At 41.5% G+C, this 22125-nt stretch overlaps 1 protein-coding gene across 2 annotated transcripts; it reads left to right on the top strand.

The window, feature by feature from the left end:
* The first annotated feature begins 290 nt into the window (after nucleotides 1–290).
* Nucleotides 291–21669, top strand: ERGIC2 (ERGIC and golgi 2). 2 transcript variants are annotated; one of them, XM_082784654.1, is made up of 14 exons: nucleotides 291–426; nucleotides 5429–5574; nucleotides 8398–8506; nucleotides 9862–9908; nucleotides 11086–11156; nucleotides 12220–12260; nucleotides 13393–13494; nucleotides 14296–14391; nucleotides 15455–15510; nucleotides 16509–16607; nucleotides 17834–17931; nucleotides 19476–19638; nucleotides 20359–20438; nucleotides 20817–21669. In XM_082784654.1, the coding sequence occupies exons 2-14, from the start codon at nucleotides 5469–5471 to the stop codon at nucleotides 20880–20882; spliced, it is 1134 nt and encodes a 377-aa protein (XP_082640780.1). In that variant the 5' UTR covers nucleotides 291–426; nucleotides 5429–5468; the 3' UTR covers nucleotides 20883–21669. The 2 variants fall into 2 exon arrangements, with proteins under 2 accessions (XP_082640780.1, XP_082640781.1); XM_082784655.1 differs by lacking the exon at nucleotides 291–426 and adding an exon at nucleotides 3374–3472.
* The last annotated feature ends 456 nt before the right edge of the window (nucleotides 21670–22125 follow it).

Raw genomic sequence — 22125 nt, 5'->3', positions numbered from 1 at the left:
ACATCAGACTAACAATAAAAGAAGCCAGTGTGAGGAATGAGACCCGGGGAGCACTTGATGCTGAGGGGATCTGAAGGAAAACCCCACCTCCCCCTCAGCCCTCCTGGGGGAACCACCGAGTTTGCCTCAGGGTGGGGCTAGACAAGCCCAGACAAGCCCGCTTCCTGCCTCCTCGGCTCCTTCTGATTGGCTGCGCAGAGCTCCCCCCTCCCAGCCCCGCCCGTGCCGCTGCCGCTCTGTGCCGCCACTCGCTGCTCCCGGGTCCTCCAGGGCCGCCATTTCCCCGCCCCTGAGGCGCGGCGCCCCGCTGCCATTTTCCTCCCCCCCCTCCTCTCCCCGGCCACTCCCAGCCCTTATCGCCACGCTCGCCCTCCTGCACCTGCGCTTCCTCCTCCTCAAATGCCACCTCGGTGCTTCCACGTTGCGGTAAAGCGGCTCTTTTCTCCTTTTTCTCCCGCGGTTCCCTCCCCTCAGCCGCTCTCCCCCGCCTCAGGCGAGCTCCGCAGCCTGCAGGTGCTGCTTTTTGTCCTTATTCTCCTGTTCTGCTAAACTGTGCGGCGTTTTGTGGGGTTTTCCCCTCTTTGCAAGCACCAAGGTACTTCATAAATCGCTAGGGCTAGCAAGTACTTTCTCTTTTCCTTTTAAATCAATTACATTTCTATGTGTGTGGCCACACTTGGGAATCAGAGTGCTTTGGGAGCTTGTTAAATGCCGCACTGAAATAAAAGTGTGCCCAACAGTAGCTGTGGGGCAGCCACTGGTCGATAACCGGGTTTCTTCCTCCTGTCCTCAGGCTCCCGAAGGTAACTCGGCAGGTGCAGGTAGGCACCAACGGGAGCAGGAGAGCAGAAAGCTGCATGCAGGTGCACCAGGAAAGGAGCACGGTTTGAGTCAGAGCGGGCTGGTAGTGCAGGAGTAGTATACTCACATAGACAATGTTGGCATAATGCTCATTTTCTCCATTTTTCTTACATTCTGGAAAACACTGTGTTTTCCCCTATAAAATCCTATAGAGACATCTATAGATAAAAATACAGCTATAATGGTGCAAAGCTGAAAGCATTTTTCCCCATGCTACTTCTTTTTTCCTCTATAAGAAGCGGCTCAGTGTGTTGTGGAGCAGTAGTGCCCAAGCCTGTGAGCAGATGGGATTGCTGTAGCTCGTAGCCTCTGAGAACATCTGTTGAGCATCTCTGATTGCAGAGCTAATAACCAGATCCCTCCGTTGCTCTTTCCAGTCCATAGTGTTGAGAGCATTTCAAAGGAAAGCAGGGCTTAGCCAGTGAAATCCCTGGCTGCTGAATAATACTCATGAACGCTGGCACTGCAATACAGGAGCTTAAAGTCCTCTGGCTAAAGCTGCCTGCTGTTGTGCCTGAGTTGCCTTAGTTGTCTTCTTCAAGTTGCAGTATACTTTAACAGGCTAGGTGAAACAGCTTTGTGGTAGATCTGCTTTTTTCCTCTAAACTATTAAAAAGGGCAAATCTGTACTCGTGCTGTGAAGCTATCGCTTTCTGTGTGTTTCTGGGGTTATGCGTGGATTTTATTTGCTTGTGTCATCAAAAAATACAGCGGTCTTCAGTCTCATTTCTGATCTGTCAGTATAAATGTTTCGTATAATGGTTTGGTGTTATGGTTAATATTTGGTAAAATGTTTTTTAACTTGTTAAAAATCTTAAAAACTGTACTTCTCCTTTATGTAATGTTGATCTTGAGTAAGGTATTAGTATTTCCCCAAAGATATCCAAGATCTCCCCTTTTGGCTCTAGGGAGATGTCTGTATCTGTTCAGCCTCTTGTGAACTGAGGCGCTGTGGCAGTAGCACAAAGTAGCCCCGTTCAGTTTGGCTTTGTGAGTGTTTTGGTAGCAGCACTGTTGGAAAGGCTGTAGAGGACATCAGGGTTAAGGAGAAGGAAATGTTGTGGTTTTAGGGGAATTCTGGAGTTAAATAAGCGTTGCTGTTACTAAGGCCATAAGGTTTGTGGTGGGAGGTAGGACCTTTTTATTAGCTCAGCCTTAATTCCAGTCAGAAAATGTGCTTGTGAGCTCAAAATTTGTTCGTTTCCCCACTATTTGTCTTATACTCCCCCCTGACAGCAAACAGAATATCTGATAGATGTTGCCTCCTTTCATATCCATAGACCCCTAGTGTCTAAAATAGCATTGCTACCACAGACCAAGTTATTAGTGCTTTCTCTAGTTTGCTTTTAAAGACACCTGGTGTAACAGCTTTTCTCTAACTGATCACGTTACTTCTAAACTTTACAAATTGTTGGTATCTGCTCACCCCTGTTTGGAGCACGATGTTCCTCCAGTGGGGGCATTGCTGGCTGTGGATCCTGATGCAGCAGTGAGTTATGGTCTTCAAGAACCTCAGAAACTCAAAGAATTTATGGAGGGGGGAGCCTTTCCGCACTGGCAGCCCCTAATTCACCTACACTACATGAAATTTACCCCAGCTCAGTGGGGCTCAGCCACTTCAGCTGATCAGGGCAGACCTTACTGCTCTCTGCAGCTACCTGAAAGGAAGCTGTGGGGAGCTGGGGGTCGGCCTCTTCTCACAGGGAACTGGTGACAGGACCAGAGGGAATGGCCTCGAGTTGTGCCAGGGGAGGTTCAGGCTGGCAATGAGGAGCCATTTCTGCTCAGAAAGAGCAGTCAGGCACTGGGACGGGTTGCCCAGGGAGGTGGTGGAGTCACCGTCCCTGGGGGTGTTCAAGGAGAGGTTGGACGTGGTGCTTGGGGACATGGGTTAGTGGTGGCATTGGTGGTAGGGGGTGGTTGGACCAGGTGATCTTGGAGGGCTTTCCAACCTTAATGATTCTATGACTCATTAAACAGCTCTTCTCTAACTGATCACTTTAATTCCGAACTTAACAAATTTGTGGTATCTGTTCTTCCCCCTTTGGAGCACAATCTTCTTCATTCCTCAGTTGGCGCGTTGCTGGCTTTGGATCCTGATGCAGCAGGGAATTAACAGCCCTCAGGAACCTCAGAAACCCCAAGGATTCACAGTGGGGGAACCTTCCCACGCTGCCAACCCCAAATTCACCGTGACTACGTGAAATTTACCTCAGCCCTTGGGCTGATCCTTGACTGTGAGCACGGGGAGCCCGGGCACAGCTCCGCACTCGGGGCAGTCCCTCACGACAAGGGGAGGTCCTAAACCCCTTGTAACCTCTGAAACTAATATATATACACGTTGGAAGGGAAATCTCTTTATATATGAGAGAACTCTATATGTGCGTATGTATTTTTTATATTTATTTCTCGCTTCCCGCGGCCGCCCTCCCTCAGCCCCGTCAGCGGCGGCGCATGCCCGTGTGAGGGGCGAGCATGCGCGCGCTGGGCGGGCGGGCGGGGAGCGGGGCCGGGCCGGGCCGTGCCGGGCCGCGCTGCGCTGCGCTGCCATGGTGAGCGGGGCCGCCCCCCGCCTGCCCCCGGCCTCGCCCGCTTCACGGAGCCGCCTGAGGTACGGGGAGGAGGCTCGGCACGGCTCGGCTCGGTTCCAAGCGGGGCTGAGCCGGTCCTTGGGTTTGCGGGGTGTGGGCGCCGGGGGGGTGGGGTGGGTGCAGGCGGCTGTGGGGTCGTGGGGTGTGTGTGTGGGGGTGTAGTGAGCCCAGTGAGCTGAGGGGGCCTGGAGGAAGGTGATGGCCCTCAGGGGGATGTTACATGGGGTGTGTGTGTAGGATTAAAGGCACGTCGGCAAACGCGGTGTTGGAGATGACAGAAATGCCCGTGCCCACCCGCACAAGGTGGGTTACAAAGTTTTGTATTGATGCGCTTCCAAATTCTCCGACTTTGGTGTGTTTCCACGCACGGTACAGAAAGTGTGGAGAATGTGAAGTGGGGCTGAACCGACGCCAGGGCTGTGTGTAGGGCAGCAGGCGACCCCATCCAGTGTTTCCTCTGTGCTAACAAATGTTATGGCTCCAGTCACTACAGCAAAGCAGCAGCCCAGCCGTATCTTCGTGCCCAAGTTTCCCAGCTTTTCCCTGAATTACTTGGAGTGCAGTTGAGGTGATCCCATAAACCACAACTATGTGGTGTAGTAAGGACAGGACTTTCCAAACCTTCCTTCCCAGATCACCTTTTTTTTTCCTTTTTTTTTTTTTTTTTTTTTTCTCTGCATAACCAAACTTCTGTTCCAGCATCCATCTCTTCTTCCTGCTTTAACTGCATTTTCCTCAAATTCCCTGTAACACCCAGTATTATTTTCTTGGTCCCTGCAGGCTGGTTTGGCTGCTGCTCCCAAGCGCAGGGCCTGCACCTTCTCACTAAGATCCAAAGCAAACTTCCGTAGTGAGGAAATGGCAGATGTAGATCGTGACTCTTGAGCTGTTAACTTCCATTTCCACTTAAGCCTATTCCTTATTTCATGGTAGCAAAGGCTACATAGCACCGGTGAGGGGCAAAAGAGGGAATAATTCTTAAGTAATTTCACTAGGCCACATTGGAGGCATGATGTGCCCTTGGAATGGGGGAGAGAAATTAGCAGATTTTTCTACGAGACAATGATGAGTGTCTCACGTGTTAACTTGGTAGCTTAGCCTGCCTGCCTTGGTGTCTTTAAATAAGGTATGGTAATATGACATATTTTCCAAATCTAGTAGATGCACATTTTCTCAGCTTCAGGTTCTGGGCAAAGTGCGGCACTTCCTCAGGAGGAAGGCAGCAGTGCCAGCTTGTTAAAACATGCGGTGTGTTGGCAGGACGGGGTTGTGAGTGCATTTGCAGAGTTTGGAAACAGTTTAAAACCGCTTCTTGGGCAGGCTGCTTCTCTCAGCATTGTGCTGCTTAATGTATCGGGGACTCCAAAGAAATGAGTTTGTGTCACGGACAAAAAGGATTCTGAAGGACGGAGCTAGGATTTGATACTTAATTTGCTTTGGGGGCATTTTTATAGGAAGAAAATCCTGTTATGATCATAAAATTCTAAAGCTGTGAAAGTAAAAATGCAAAATGCATTCTTTTTTTTCCCTTCAATATATAATGTGTCCACGTTGGCTGGATACAGGAGCCCAGAGCAGTTTGAAATCCTCCTGAGTTTATGCAGCCAATTCTATGTTTTTTGCTAAATAGATGACTTCCATGCACTGTCAGATCTGTTTAGCAAGCTTACTTCAGAACTAAGTTTGTTTTTTAAATGAAAATTCTGTATATCCGATATGAGCAGGAATTTCATTGAGAAGTCAATGAATCATAGTAATTAAATGCTAAGTGTGCTGATTGTGGCTGGAAGGTATGTAGTGGTGTACGAGACAATTTCAGTCGTTCTTTTGAAGCAAAAATGGCCATCCTGTTGTGTAGTGTGTGTTTTTGGAAAGCACATTTCTTAGGTTTTAATTGCCATGTTACTGTCAGTTGGTTTTGAGACGGAGTGAAATTGTTTGCATCTTTTAATCACAACAATTTACTCTCAATTCAGAGGGAATATATGAAGGAGGAAGTGGAGGAGTGTGCTGAAGATGAGGCGACTGAATCGGAAGAAGACGTTGAATTTGATGAAAGAACTGGATGCCTTCCCAAAGGTTCCTGAAAGCTATGTGGAGACTTCAGCAAGCGGAGGAACAGGTAGGCCTTCCTGGGATGCTGGTGTGATGCTCTGAGGATAGCACCTTCAGTTGGCTGAAGGCAGGCATCTCTGTTTGTTTTAAACTAGCTAAAATTGGTGTCCTGATTTCTTTTGTGGGCTGACAGAGCTGATCTCCTTCACATAAAGATGTAGTATCGTCTCCTAATAGATGTAGTTAGCGCTCATCTCGAGGGTGTTTTTTGTGTAAAACTGATGAAAGATTCAAACAAATGCAAACATTCCCTGTAAATACTTTGAAATGATTAGGACTGGAAGCGCAGTGTGCCACAGCCATAAAAAAAACTTTGTAACTCGTGGAGTTCCACTAAGCCCTTTCCTTTTCTCTGCGTAAAGTTTCTGGCTAAGCCTGTGTCAGCACAGAGTGAAATACAGATTGGATTCAGTGCTTATGCTCTTATAAAAAAGAAGGAAAAAATCTCGACCTTTTAGAATTCTCCATTCTCAGAGCTGGCAGAATTGAACATCAGGATGAAGAGCAGCTTTCTAATGCTTCTTGTCTTGAAGATGTATTTATTTTAAGAGTGAGGAAAGCCCTTTGAAGAGCTAACCACTTTACTCCAGGGCATGCGCTTATGCTGTCACTTGAGCTTCTCTCAGAATACTGTAGCTATAAGAAGAACCTTTTCTATTTGTATCTGACCAGAAATTTTTGCCTGTAGTTGGGTTGGGTTAGAGGCAGCCTGATACAGAAATAGTGACTTCATCTGTTGGACTGTTGGAATAGTTCACGGTTAGATAGGAAACTGCTAGCGGTTTGAAATAGAGAACAAAAATCCTCTCATGTGTAATTATTTTGGAAACGCAGTTGAATAAAAAGTACAAGAAGCAATTGCAATCTGCGGATAAGCCTTTGAAGTCATTACACGATTTATAGTGCAGAAGTAAATACCACAAGGATCTGTATTTGCTGTTTCCTGAATTGCACTGTTAATAATTAAAGGGTTCTTGAATGTAAAACAACCTCTAAGAGGTAATGAAATAATTCTTTGTTAATTTTAAAAAGCCCCATTCCAGATGAAGCAAGTGAGATCCTTTTTTTTTTTTTTTTTTTTTTTTCCCCACCCTGCAAATTACAACATAAAATAAATGGCTAAAAATCTCTTCTGGTGTAGCATCGTGCTTCATGAGAACTTCACTTTATTGAAGGGCGCCTTAAGGATTTCTCAGCACCAACAGTAACTGTAACATTCTTTATATGGTTTATACCAATAGCCTTACAACAGTATATGATTATGCCGCTATAAAGTCTGAATCAGACAGACTGTAGTGTTTCCACTTCATTCAGAATTAAAGTCCCAGGCTCGTTTTCTGGTGTGACAGGGATGCATCACATCTCAGGACTCTATTCGCAGTCTTTCAGCGTCTTAAAACCTGTTGTAAAAGAAGGACTAGTCTAAGGCTGCAGTTTGACTGGCTCTGTGCTGGGAGAACCTTCTGAAAAGAGAGTCTAGTCTAAAAGACTTTAACTTCACATACTCAATTCCACGATTTTCCTTGCTCTGAATTAACCCAGAAGGCATGTGCTGCTGTGATTGTTTCCTGGTGGGTTTGGGTAGGCAGTATGGCTCCAGCTTTCACAGTGCGTTGCTGGGCTACTGGCCTCCAAGAGGAAACACGGCCAGCAGAATTAACTGATGAGTGCGTCTGCTTTCATGGTGTGCCTTGACATGAAGGTCTTATATATGATCATTGCGTAGCATCAAGTGAAAGCTTGAACTTGAAATGTTACTGATCTGAAAACAACCAGTGGTTTCTTTTCTGGTCCTATAGCACAGTGGCTTTACTCCCCTGCTGCCACCCTTGGCTGTAGACCACAATATAATGAATTGAAGCCTGTGAACAGCGGGCTTGTTTTGCTCAGGCTGCCATTCACACACTCCACAGAACACAGGTGGAAAACGTGTGCTGTAAATAAGCTGTACAGATCACTACTGTGCTGCGTGGCTGAAGGTTTTCTAACTTAACAAAAGCCTTAATTTAATAAAAGGTGCATAGGGAGCACTTTGGTGCGTTTGCCATGTTTCTGTGTGTGGTTGGGTGGTCTTCCCTTTGCATTGCACGACTTTGCAGGTGTGGTATTGTGGAGATAAGTGAGGCACTTACGGTATTAAAATGTGCCATTTAGTTTTCTTCCCTAAAAATACCTTAAAATCAGTTCTGCACTTAGCTGTTGGTAGAAGGGATAGCTACATGCTGCTTATCCCCAGAGATGGACTTGGTCAAAGTAATGGGGCTGGCAGTCCTGACTGTTCCTATCCACAAGTAATGTAAGGGCACCTTCTCCTTACTGGACAGTGTATGCAGTGCGTATTATTTCTGTTACCTGCCAGCTTAAAAGCTAGATATTAAAAAATATATATACATAAACATTAAAACATAAGTTGTAGAGAAGTGGAGGATTGAAGGGACTTTCGAGTTCACCTTTTCCTTCTTTCATACTTGAAATAAGGATTATCTTTGTCTAGCCCAACTCTGACAGTGATTCGTCTGCGTTTTATGCTCAGGAGTATCTAACCTGTTATGAAATCCCTAGAGGGGATTTCATAACATCCCCATTATTCTAGTATTTGACTACTTAATATGAAAAGTCCTTTCTTAATGCAAAGGTATGACTTTTTCTTTTCCTATCCTATGCAAAAGAAAATACTGTAGGTATGAAAACAGTTTTCTATGAGCAGCCTATGGATTTGTAAATCAATCAAAGACATCAGTATTGTACTGGTAATACTCAGATTGTGTAATTTTGGCCTGCTTTTGTTCCTAAATGTTTGTCACAATCTAATTTTCTTTTAATTATTCAGTTTCCCTGATAGCATTTACAACAATAGCTTTCCTGACTGTCATGGAATTTATGGTGTATCGGGACACGTGGATGAAGTACGAATATGAAGTAGACAAGGATTTTACTAGGTAATTTTTATTCATTATAATTTTAAAAGTGAAGTTGTCTGCCTTTCAGGAAAGAATAGATGTGAGATATTCTTGTGACTTGCAAGCAATTTATGGTTGAAATACTGAAAATACTGGTTGAAAAGTGAAATACTAAGGGGGGGTAATTTATCTTCTGTTGATCAACTTGTGGCTTTTTTCCTGGAATCTGCGAAGAAGAGAAACTGAGATTACTGCAATGAAGAAGTCAAAATAGTGTGGGTGTGGTGGTGAAGGGGACCTGCGAGGATCCATTTGCTAATGATTCAGAGGACACTAATATGTAGCTCCCCATCAGCTACGTAAGCCCACCAAGGCTGCATGATGGTAGTTTTTACAGTTGGTATATTGCCATTATACTTCATGCTGCTGGAGGTGAAACTTCAGCACTCAGAACTGGGTTATCTAGAGGTTGCTTCTGATCTTGTCTGTTGTTATGGTTCCGAAGATCATTGAGGCTACGTTTGCAGTTGATTTCATGTGCTCCTCAGGATTGCGTTTGCCTTTCTTCCCAAGGTGATGCCAGGTACCCTTGATTCTGTGTGAAGTTAGAGATCTCATATACTGAGCACCTCTAAATGTCACACGCCTGGAATTGAAATAACTTTAAAAGCTGTTTGACTTGACTTGGTTGCTGTGGTAACAAGCTAAATATGTGTATATTAATTGGATGTCTTGTACGTCAGAAATACCAAAGGGCGCTGTAATAAAAAGAATAAAAAATGGGAGAAACGTAAGGGAGAAGCATCAAAATCAAGTATTTTTTCCTTAGAGAAAATCCGTTCAGACAGACAGGAGTTTCACACTTAGGTCTTTCTAAAACAGGCTCCTTCCCTGGTGAAGTTACTGCAGAAGGGAAGGAAAGTCCAGTGCTTAAACTATTAAGAGACTTGGGAGACTTTCTGCTGCAGACTTTGCAGTTAGATCGTGCAGGCTTATCACTAAGCCTGTGGTTCTGTGACAATTTAAACCGCTGTAAATTGGTATCACTGTATTTGCTCAGCTTCCGACCGTGCCTGATCCTGAGCTGAGCCAACGTTGAATCACTTATGTATGTGATTTACCTGTGGTTAGTTGAGTTCCCAGAAATAGATCCCTAGAGATGATAGAACCCTATGACTGTAGGGAGAGTTGTTATCTCTTAAGTTATGAACAGTGCTCAGTGCTTTAATAATGGAAACTGTATTGGTTCACCCAAATTTCAAATGGTTTATATTTGTTGGTGTGAATTTTGTCATTGGACTGTCTTTCTGCAAGTAATCTGCAAAGTTTAGTAATATTTCTCTTGATACTTGAACTCACTGTTAATTGTTACTTTTTTTTGCCTTTTTTTCCAGTAAGCTAAGAATCAATATTGATATTACAGTTGCCATGAGGTGTCAGTGTAAGTATCCAACGGTGAAAGGTTAAAAGCATTGTGAGGACTCTTTAGTGTGTGCTTTTGCTTGCAGTATGGCTGGATATTGTTCAAAGTATTTATTTTAACGCTGGGATTTATTCTGTTCTTGATGGCATGTAGTGTACTGATATGACTCATTGAAAGAATTGGTATGAGATAAGAAAAAAGCATTTATGCTGTGTCATTCACATCTGGCAGAACTTTGGTTTGTCTTTCAGAAAGAAAATGGTTTGTTGTTCCAGTCTGTCTGTAGCCGGAATATTCTAAAAGTTGATTGTGAGACACAACTTAGCAGCAGGCATTTATCACAGTCATGAACTTTGCAAATATTAACCTGGCCTAATGTTGAACAATACTGGAACCACTAGGTTATAACATGAATGCCTTCCCATTTAAAAGCAGTGCTTGCTGTTCTTTTGACAACAGTTAGGTAAAGAACCATTAGTTCTATGCAGTGATCTTAATTGTCCTGGACTGAGGGAGTACTGCTTCTACCAGGAACGCAAGCCAAATCTTCAAATCTTTTTTTTTTTTTTTTTTGACTAGTGTAATCATATGGTACTTACGTTTATTTCATGAATATTAATTCAGAAGTCATACCTCCTCTGGAAACTTGTTTTTTAAAACATTTTCTAGTTAGCATCAGAAGTTGGAAAATTCTGAAATCACAAGGTTTTTTGTTTTGTTCAAATTTGATAAGCAAAACTATCCTATGCTTTGGCTAGTCTTGGTTTGGATTCCGTGCTTGTGAAACAACAACAACAAAAATGCTCACTTGCACATAACAGATCCTAGAAAGCTTGTATATGTTTGGTGCATCCAATATCTACGAAGGTGTTACATTGGGGGGAAATACCACAAAGAAACTTCACACTTCTGGTCACAGTGCATCAGTTCATGATATTTTGAGGTTTAATAGGTTGAACACACACACACCCCACCCCATAGTAATCTACTTCTTGACAGCTTTGCTTCTCTTTTGGTTTGGACTTTGTTAACAAGAAATGCAGAGTTGGGTTGTCCTACCCCTCTCCCATTCTTCTCCACAGTAACTTACACTGAAGGTTTATCACAGTGCTGTGAAACTTCATCCTACCTTGAACGTTTTTTTTTGTTTATGATCATCTATATGCCTCAATATTTTTCTCCCTTTTTAAACCAGATGTGGGGGCCGATGTTCTGGACTTAGCAGAAACAATGGTTGCCTCTGCAGATGGCCTCATCTATGAACCAGTAAGTGTATTCTGTCATGCTGGGTTGGCTTGCAGTCTTGTACCTCTTTTTTTTTTTTTTACCACAGCTGGGCTGCATAGAGCCTCCCCAAGTATTGTCTGATCTTGGAGTGAGGTCTGCAGTGCTCACTGCAGGAATCACCTAAGGAAGTAGGCTAACACTGCGATTTCTGTTTGCTCACTCTCTGCAAATAACAAGATTCAAACACAGCAGACACCCCAAGTCAGTGCTACTTAACAAGCTACAGATTCCTACAGCTAGTTATTTTTACATTCTTAAATTCTTGGGATAAATGCCAATATCTGATGTGGAAGGAAACTGTCAGAGCTCTAAAAAGAATTGATCTAACTGCTTCTTAACTAGAAGAATATTGTGATCCTAAGAAAGTGAAAAGTCACCATGATATCCTTATAGTATGGAATGGCAAGATCAATTTAAAAAGATCCTTTTAATTTCTGTATTGCAAACCAAAAGTGCTGGAAATGTGTAAGCCTATGCTCCTGAAGTGGACTTGCATAATGTGATAACCTTTGAAGTAATTACATTGTATATAAGTAATTTATCACTTACAGAAAACTGAACTGCCAGATTGAAGTAGGGGAAGTCTGGTGGTTTGTCTTACATCCTCAGTGAGGAATGACCTTAGAAATAAGCTGCACCTGAACCCTTGTCTTCCAGTGATTGCTTCTCTGCTCATTTCATTGCTTTTTTCATCAAAATCGTGCATGTCAATTGTATCACTTAGAATTAAATTGCTGCTTATTGCTTCTAGCTTGTATTAGTCAAAGGTTAGAAGGGCAGGGACTGCTATCTCAAGTTAGTGGAGCTTTAGGAAAAGATTCTGAAGTTAGAAATGAAAGCAAGTGAATAATTTTGGGGGGGGGGGGAGGAGGTGTTGAGGATTTAAAATGCAAAATCCTTTCATAAACTCCAGTATGGGGTACCAAATGGGAGCTTGTTTGTAGCCTCTCAGAACTTCCCACCCCACCAGGTCTCTTCTAGGTTTTGGGGAGGGGACCGGTGCTTTCTGGATGTTTTATTAGGTGTGTTACTTCTGTTTCAGGTAGTATTTGAACTCAGCCCACAACAAAAAGAATGGCAAAGGTAACTCTGAAGTACTGAGATGCATGCTTGTGTTACTTGTAGTGGAAGCAACCTTGAGGTATACCTGAGTCACGTAACAGAGCCATGTCTTGGGTCTGACAGCTCCTGCTTGTCATTTGAGTGCAAACCTATGAGAAAAAATTTACTTTGCTTTTCTCATCATTTGTGATCTTCACTGTGTCAAAATTTTCCCTATTTTCAATGAAATGCTGTCATTTCAGGCATTTGTAATGGATTTACTATAAGCATACTTAGGGTTTTGTTTAATTTTATATGATAATGTATGCAACGTTATATTTCTTTATATAACTGTTAGTTTGCTGTCATTAGAAGAAATACGAATTGATGCCAGAGTAGCTCATCTTCTGTTGACAGATGTGTTACTAATTGAGCTATACTATTCCAAAAGATGAGATATCTGAAAAAAAGGGGAGGGGGAACATTCTTTGTACTGTTTTACACAAGGCTGGGCATATAATGCACAACGTGCTTTTATGTGAGGCCTGCAGACTGCTCTAGTAGTTGACTTTGATAAGAATTCCTCCCCTGGGCTTGGACTGGTTTGTGGAATTGGGTCATGCTGTTGCAAGACAAGATAAGTACATAGACTCACTCAGCCTACATTACCAACAAACACTCAGTAGCACAGGTTTTAATTGGGGCTTCGGATGTGTGACACAGACAGCTTGACATCTGAATGTCAAAGCGGAGCCATAATAACAGATTGCACATTCAGGCAAAGCAAACGAATTTGAATCTTTTGTGTATGGCAGTTGACACAGTGTTTATCACTGAAATTGGAATAGCTTGGTTATGTGTGATCATTATGCTGATAACTGTGCAAAAAAAAAAGAGCTTATTTGTGAGTCTGTCTAGCTTTGGTATTTTCATAATGCACTGCTATTAACAGCAGAACTTAAGCTATATTTACTTTTATTTTTTTGATTGTATGAAATGTGATTGTCAATATTTAATACAGTGCTTGGATGCTGACATGTCTTTGCTAAGACTGCAAGACTTCGGAAAGTCTTGCTAACTTTTCTATATATAACCTGCAATTGAAGCTGATAATTGTGAATTTATTTTCTGTTTCTATATTGCATGCTTTCACACTTGTCTGTATAACCTTTAGGATGCTGCAGCTAATTCAGAGTAGGCTGCAGGAAGAACACTCTCTTCAAGATGTGATATTCAAAAGTGCTTTTAAAAGTGCTTCTACAGCATTGCCACCGCGGTAAGAAAAAGTTGGGGTGTTGCTCCCCCAGCCCCCTTTAATTACACTTCATTTTTTGTAGGCTTATTATTTTTTCTTGAAGATAAGTTTGGAAGAAACGAAGGCGTTAGGGCTTTTAATTGCATTTTAAAATAGTGTATTTGATGCTTGTTTTGGAGGGCTGTAGTTTTATGAAAATCTCTGGGTCTTCCAACGTGGAAAAGGCTTACAGGCTTTGGTGTGTGTGTGTAAATGTAAAAAATATGTACATACATGTGTTTACACACACACACATGATACAGACAGCATTATACAGTACAGTATAGTACAGCGTGGGAAGGGGAGTATTACATAGTACAGTGTGGGAAGGGGAAGGCTTTGTAAAAAAAAAAAAAAAAGTTGAGAGCTCTCGTTGCTACAGTGTTAAGTGACTCACGTTTTGCTCTGTTCATTGTAGGAAGAAAACTTTCAGAATAATCTGTATCTGGTAGAAATAATTGAAAAAAAAAAATCACAGGGCAGCAAGATATATGTAAGGTCTTGGAATGTTTACTGTTCAGTTGTTCAAGTGTTGTACATTAGCTTTGTAGGCCACATCTCTGAATATAAGTATAAACAGAAGCTTATTGGTTTCCTCAGGCTGAGCTTTATTAATTTATCTCCCTTCTACCATCCCCAATATAGCTCCAGGAGTATATGATAAGGAGAGGTAGATGATAGTGCTTTATCTTTATGCCAGGAAAAAGAAAATCTAACTCTACTACTGTTACTTCTGTTAACAAATATTCTCAAGTACTCTTTATGTTGGTTTTGTTTAAACAGGGAAGATAATTCATTACAGTCTCCAGATGCATGCAGAATTCATGGCCATCTGTATGTCAATAAAGTGGCAGGGAATTTTCACATAACTGTGGGCAAGTATGTTCTGTTCAGTCTCTGAAAATAAAAAAAAAAAGACTTCTACATTGTGTGTAGTACGTGCATGTACGTTTGTGTATGCTCTTAAAATAGTTACTTTTTTCATTAACTGTGACATACACATGCATTTTCCATATGGTGTATTTCCTGGAGCAGTTAAAACAAATTTCTTATAAGCTATTAAAATAAGTTTGCAATTTCTTTCTTGCGTTCAGTGTAGTGGTTATGAATTCCAATGACTTAGAGGATGGAAACTCTTGAAAATAGGCCCTCTGTAAATATATGATACGGAATGGATTGCTTCTACTGGCTTTCCATCTCTGGGCCTGTCTGGACTTTTCAAAGCTGAGATGTAGTAACAGAACCATAGTGAGGGAGCTGAATTCCCATTCATCTTGATTTGAAGAGACACTTCCTAATCTGCTTCTGTAGTGGTATTAGCTTATGTACATCTCATGCGAATTTGTGTTACGTTTTTTTGTGCTCTCCAACTGTGCTGTCCTCACTTCCCTGTCATCACTTTCAGCAGAGACCTTAACACACAGTCCGTACTCTATTGTATCCACGTGTAATTCCAACTGCTGCCTTTGTGTGGATGTTTCTCCAGGTGTCTCTTCCGTATGGTCTTGAACCACCTCTCTGACTTGTACCTAGATGGCTTCTTAAGCCCTTTTCAAAACCAGTTGCTTTGGCCTTTCACATGGACTATCTTAACTTCTCTCTTCCTGTCTCCAGTTTTTAAACCCAGAATAATCTTTTGCTTTCCCTTGCTTCCTTTTGCTCATCATTACATTCTATTGCTGTTAAGTCTGCTCCTCTTCTGCTACTTTTTTTTTTTTTAAATTGCTTTCTTCCCTAGCCTGCTTCATACCTCATTGTTCAGAGTCACCACCTGGTTAGTTGTTATAGTCCTCATGTATGAATAAATGAAAAGACATTCTCTCCCTATATAGTATTGAAATAGAGAGGGAGAGGAAATTTTTCTGCATAATCCTGTTTAGGAGAACTGTGTGTGTGGCTTAATCGAACAAGTTTTCCATAAAACGTATCTTACTTTCTTTAGGGCAATACCACACCCTCGAGGCCATGCACACTTGGCAGCCCTTGTAAGCCATGAGTGTAAGTCCTTTGATATCTCCTTATGAACCAGTATTGTTTCTTTCAGACTGCTGTCATCTGTTTTAGATGTTAACATAGCTTGTTGCTGCAGAGATCGTCTAGCTGGGCAACTGCATTGCAGAAGAGAGTGCAGAATATTCTTTTCAGTGTTGTAACTCAGTAGGGATTTCACCTTAACACTATTAGTGTTACCTATAGGTAACACTAGTAGTGTTGCTTCTATACCTAAAGGTAATGCTAATAAGTTGCTTCTATAGTAATGATAACATAATGGTAACTCAGGAATCTTGGATTAAAGATTAAATTCTTGCATTTCAGTCCAAAGTACCAATTTCCTGCAAAATCTGTTTTTCAAAAGGTTAAAAATGTTTGACCTCTGTCCCTAGACCCTTCATTTTTTAGGTTATGAGTCTGGGTGCTAAATGTGTATTGTTGCAACACTTACTGACAGGCAAGGGTGACTTACTTTGAAAAATTAACTTGATATTTAATTGGTTTAAATCTCCATGTCTGCCTGTGAATGTACATTAGCGCAGGTGTTTAATATTGTGAAGCTCAGATATCTGCAAAATCAGGCAATGTAATAACTTGACAGGTGCCTTATGTTTCCTCTGTACATTAAATTTATGAAATTTTAGTCTTTTTAATACTGTTATGCGCAACAACCTGAATTGTAGAACTTCAGTATTTGATGAACAAGAAGTTTCCTGTCATGAAGTTTTGACTCTTTCCAGCTTCTAGGGTGGTTCAAATACAGATGTAATTTGTTTTAGAATTTCTTTTGCACAGAAACTGAATTTCTTTCAAAATAATTTGAATTGTATTTGAGATATGTATGTGGATTTATTACAATTACAAGCACAAATGCAATGAAATGCACACTAATGTTCTAAGTTTTCTAATTATATGTTCTCCAATGTGTGTTTTTTTTCCTCTGAGAAAAGTACAGAAGCTCATAGTTCAAAAATGTTGTTTCATTTTTCTGTATTGTTTTTCAGCCTACAACTTCTCACACAGAATAGATCATCTGTCATTTGGAGAGCTTATTCCAGGAATTATCAATCCCTTGGATGGAACAGAAAAAATAGCATCAGATCGTAAGTGTTGTGTGTTCAAAAAAAGCATCTTGTTTTGTATATTCTTCCAATAATTACATGTAAAACATTATCACATTTCATGATTTGTGTGACTTAAAATAATATGCTTTATTACATTTGATAGTGAACATTGCACTGTTTGATTACTGACATGGCATCTTAGACATCTTCTTTTTAAGATCGGTACTGTTGGACCTCAGTGTTTTGCTGAAGATGTTTTGCAGTTTAGTCCAGGCTTGTATTGAAGTTACTGTATGCCTGCACTAGTTGTAAAGAGTTTTGCAACTGTGTGCTACAGAGGAGGGTCTGTAAAACTCTTTTGGTTTAAAAATAATAATAAAAAAAAAGCAATAAAACAACAACAAAAAAAGATCGAAACCAAACAAAATCCCTAAACCTACCTCCACGACACACACAGACACACACAAAGTAAAATATCTGGCATCAGGAGTCTTAGTATATTGCTGTTTTCTCATGTATAAAAAAAAAAAGTAGTAACCTACTTTACAGAGATAACTGTCTCATCTTCTGACTTCTCCTATTCCCCATGCAAGGGATCCCCAGGATCTGCTAAAGCTGCTGTTGCTTCAAAGTCAGCCCTTGGTGCATTGGCTGTTCCAGCCAGAATGATTTTGTGTAATTGAAATAAATTGCTTCAATTTATCAATGTTTGTTCTCTAAGAAAATTGAATGAAGACAGAGCAATCATAAATGCATAAGCCTACTGATTGCTTTAGAAGAAGTCTCTAGAAGACTCTCTAATCAGGAGAGGAAACTATAACGAGTTTAGAAGGGATTCTGGCTTTACATAGATGATTAAATGCCTAAAATCTATTCAAACCATTGTCAAGTCAAGATAGATATGCCTGTGGCAGTTTGTATCATGTAAAATGTGACTGTGAAACTCATTCTACTGCCCTGGGAAACTGTGCATTTCATTTACAGATCTGAGTGGCTTGACTTTAATGAATCTTTTTGTTACATAGGTAAAATGTGAATTTCTGAGTACAAATCTGATGTAGGCTTTGTCCCTTGTAAACTTTGTTCACATAGATTGTGCTGAAGTGGTCTGGGCAGTTCTGGTATCCCTTGAAGAACGTCCCTGCTGCAAATGGTGTAGTTGGTTAACTGTCTTAAACTGTTTTTGTTTGACTTCTTTATGACTGTGTCTCAGATAATCTTTTTACTCCGTACTTAACTGAACAGTGAGATTTGTTTTCTTCCAGACAACCAGATGTTCCAGTATTTTATCACAGTTGTGCCAACCAAACTTCATACATACAAAATTTCAGCAGAAACTCATCAATTTTCAGTGACAGAAAGGGTAAGTGGAAATAAGAGAGAACCCTGCAGGGGAAAATCTAGCAGTGATTGGTCTTAAAAGCTCAAATGTGAGAACTGAGGCTTAGTTTTTGAAAACTCCTCTAGTACAAATGTAGCCTATACAATTTTCCAGTGCACTGGATTTATCCACTAAATAATAGTGCACTATTATTTATACTGTGATTCTGATGTTCAAATGCATATGCTTGCTGATGCATGGTAACTTCTTGCATTAATATTTTGCATCTCTAAAATTTGTCTGTGGAGGAAATAGGATGAAAATTGCATGTCAGGATGTCATGAACTTGTTTGTGGAGTGTTAGAAATGGAAGCAATGTGTATGAAACAAAACACAGCATTTCTGTCTCTCAGCTGTCTTGTTTAGCCTTTGTTGAACCACTGACTTTAATTATTCTTCAGACTGGAGAGCTTCCAGTTCTTCTGAGCTTGGAGAAACTTGTAGTGATGAATCTGTAAAGGAAGTAATTACTGCAGTATGGTGCATGAGCAGATCATAAGATACCAATTTAAAAGACTTCTGTAAAAGGCCATGCATGTACCAGCTACGTGTCTCATCATTTCCAGGCTCTGAACTACATTTTGATCTTTTATTCACAAGCCAAGAAAAAAAAATATATTTGTGAAAAAGCTGAATTAAAACCAGCAGCTAAAGCGAAGGTTGTGGAGGAAGCCTTGGGTTAAAAGGAAGTTCAGAGATTCGGATGGCAGTTTTTTTCAGTAGGAAGGTTGCCACACTTTCAAGTTGGGAGGGAGAAAAACTTGTCAATAGAGGAGGCGAAGTGGCATTATGTACTTGCTCAGTCTCTCTCAGGAGGTAGTCCTGTTGCTTGTACAGTTTGCTTGTGTTTACCTTTGGAAACCAACTCCCCAGCAGATGAGCTATTAACAAAAAGCTGTTCAGAGCAGTTATTCACTGGACAAATCAACACATTTATTGCATAAGAGTAGGCACGTGTGCAGACCCAGAGAAAGGTGGCCAGCTAGCCATGGCTAAAATGTGAACGCAGCAAGAAGCCAGTGGTGAGCATCATAGGAAGCAGAGCAAGCACACAATGAGCAAAAAAAAAAAAAAAAAAGTGTTGGTCTAATTTAAGTAAAGCTTCTGAATTTTTATGGTATATTCAAGCTTAGGATCTTCCCTGATGCTTTCTAAGAACCAGCACTTAAATCCTCTGTGGCACGTAAATCCAGAGATGTGCTTCAAAGGAAGAAGGATGAAGCCTAACAAGTTGTAGATGCTGTTTGCAGATTTGCATGTACCTCTAGAGATAACTTCAATAGCTCAGGCTGTTCAACAACATAAATGTTTTCCTGAAGTTCTCATCCTGAGTTAAGTGGTTAACAGCAGTGCATAAAGAGCTGGGGCACTGCGTTACGCCACTGCATGCTCCTGATTTCACAGCCTAGACCAGGACTGCGACCCTCATCTCTCTGATGAAGTAGTTTTGTCATCACATCTATTCAGATAGTTTTCCTTGTGACTAATAAGGTGCAACTAACTTGGGTTTCTCTCCGATCTCTCAGGAAAGAGTAATTAACCACGCAGCTGGCAGCCACGGGGTGTCAGGAATATTCATGAAATACGATATCAGTTCACTTATGGTGACAGTGACAGAAGAGCACATGCCTTTTTGGCAGTTCTTAGTACGTCTCTGTGGCATTATTGGGGGAATTTTTTCAACTACAGGTAACTGTCAGTACTCTCCCTTTTTCTTACACCCTATTAGATCCTTTTTTATAGGTTACTGTGAGTATGTTTTGGATAAATAACAGGGAGTCCAGAAATATGCAATAAAAGCTACTCCTTGTCAGTGTTCCAGAATGCTTTGTCTGGAGGGGGCTGCTGTTTTCTTCTGATGTTCTGTGTATTTTCTGTAGCTGGATTCTTGTGCTAAATCAGTGCCAAAAATTGAGATAACATTTCCATCTGAAGTCGCTGGGAGGATTTTCCTTATGCAACTTATCAACGTACTGCAGGATTTGGTCTTCAGAGGAAATAAACCAAGTCAGAGGGCACAATTCGCTTTGTTAGTCACAACATAACTTGTAACCAAGGTGCCCTGTTATTTGTTCTCTAGCTTTCACTTGAAGAGGGTGTTGTAAAAGAGCTGTCTTTCAAAGTAGTTTTTTTTCTTGGAGTGTATTTTCACCTGTTAAAGCCAGGCAGGGGTATTAAATTTGTTTGGATAGCCTTGTTTTTGTTTTTATTGATGCATTTCAGAATGCAAGAACTTTGTTTCCTTCCTTGATGTTTCCACTTTTATTTTGGTAGTTCTTTTCTTAGCATTTCACATACTGGTCTATTGCACTGCACTGTATCTAGGTATTGTAGAGCTTTGCTGTAATATTGCCATAAGTACTTCAGTCTTACTTCTTGTGACGATTTAAATCTTGTTTGACGTTGCAGGAATTTTACACGGTTTTGGAAGATTTGTAGCAGAAGTTATTTTTTGCCGGTTCAGACTGGGCTCTTACAAATCTACGGCGGTAAGAAAAACTACTTGATAGGTATTAAATAAGTATCCAGTGCTACTGCTGGTCAGCCTGTGGGCTACTGTTACGCAGTGTGGAAGAACTGAGCAGTCTTTTACGTTGGACATTAGTAGTGATGTTCCTCTCGAAACGACTTGATTCCATTTTAATTGTATTTTTTCCATGTAGCCTGTAGGGAGCCTTGTCTTCAAATTTTGTTCAAGTTTGCCAGCTGGTAAAGTTACGTGAGTGGGAGGAGAATAAAGGGAGGTAAATAGGCTCGTAGAATAAAAATTGTACAACTTTTGGAGAAGAAATGTGGTTTTGGGGTGGCAGTGGGGGATTAATGTTCCCAGACAAGCCGCTAATCATGTTTGGTTTTCGTTTAACTAGGTCCCACTTCCCGATGGCCACACAAGCAACCACTTACCTCTAAGTACAGACAATAACACGCATTAGCGCCTCCTGAGAGAATTTTCTTTCGTCCTGCCTGATACAGAAGACTTTTTTTTATAATAAAGAAAACATTGTGCAATATGCAGAGACAGTACTGATGGGCGGCAGAAAAAAATGAAGCCTCTACAAAAAAAAAAAAAGCAAACAACAAAACCAACAAAATTTCTGTAACTTCTTGTCTTTTTAAGCACGTATGGAGTCATAGGAAGGTCTGGGAGTGGTGCCGTGGACCAGCTGGGGATTAAAGGAGTGTTCCTGCCAGTACAGTATTCATGGTCGAGCTGAATGTCTTTGTGATGACTGCCATCAGCCACTGGAGTGTCTGCTCAGGGCCTTGATTCTGTGCCGGGGAAGGCTAGCAGGCTCCGGGGAAGACAGAGACCACGTGGGATGTGTGGAAGAGCCGGGCAGTAGGCAAAGATGGACAGTAGCAAAGCTGTTTTTTTCTTCTAGGGCTCTGGGTTTTCTTGTTCTTCTTCGATGGCTGAGGGTGGGGGCTGAGATGCCATTCTTACAGGCTGGGAGTGATTTTGGGAAGTCCTGCTTGAGAGAGAACTCAGGGAGTAAGATGGAGCCCAAGCCATAACGTTGGTTGTATCCGCTGCCTTTGCGGTCTCCCCGTTCCTTAACGCAGAGCAGGTTTGTGCCTCTGTGTTCTCACACGACCGCTTAGCCAGCAGTGACAATATTGCTCCTGGTGCTTAGTGGGATGTTCTCGAGGCCTCTGAGAATGGGTTCCTGTGTGCCTGGTGCTGGTTTTTGAGGTGGAATCAGAAACCTTTTAAATAAGGTTTCTGAACATAGTCTTGGCTCCCTAGCAAAAGATCGGGAAAACTCTTCATACACCCCTTTCTTAAATAAAGAAGTTGCTTTGATACAATCTTCATTGTACCCCTGCTGCTAGCATGTAAGGAAAAAGAGCAAGAGCAAGAAACTGCCTTGCTTTGGTTCACTTAAATACTGCAAAAACACAGGATTCAGGCCAGCTGGCCAGGCTGCTAGTCCAGACAGGGAGCAGTGGAGGTAGTCCCCAAATTAGGCCCAACTTTGAGGAATCTGAACCATTTAGCTGTGGAAAAATGATGAGAAGTGATGACGTGGAGTTAATCCTGGTTGTTCATGAAGGTTTTTGTAAAATAAATGAAAAGAGCAATATCAGTTTTATATTGTAAATACGCCACTGAGAGTGAATGTTGTTAATGGAGACGGTGCTTGGAGAAACTGAAGAACACCCGCTTACTGCTGA

Source organism: Aythya marila (assembly GCF_965140915.1).
Source record: "Aythya marila genome assembly, chromosome: 1".
Lineage (NCBI taxonomy): Eukaryota > Metazoa > Chordata > Aves > Anseriformes > Anatidae > Aythya > Aythya marila.
This window is presented reverse-complemented; position numbering and strand designations above follow the sequence as displayed.

Bases quoted from the DNA above. Each gene is read 5' to 3' on its own strand.
- ERGIC2 (XM_082784654.1), top strand. From the start codon at position 5,469: ATGAGGCGACTGAATCGGAAGAAGACGTTGAATTTGATGAAAGAACTG. The intron at 9,909-11,085 runs GTAAGTATCCAA...TTTTTAAACCAG, and splicing joins AGTTGCCATGAGGTGTCAGT to ATGTGGGGGCCGATGTTCTG. The intron at 16,608-17,833 runs GTAAGTGTTGTG...GTTTTCTTCCAG, and splicing joins AGAAAAAATAGCATCAGATC to ACAACCAGATGTTCCAGTAT.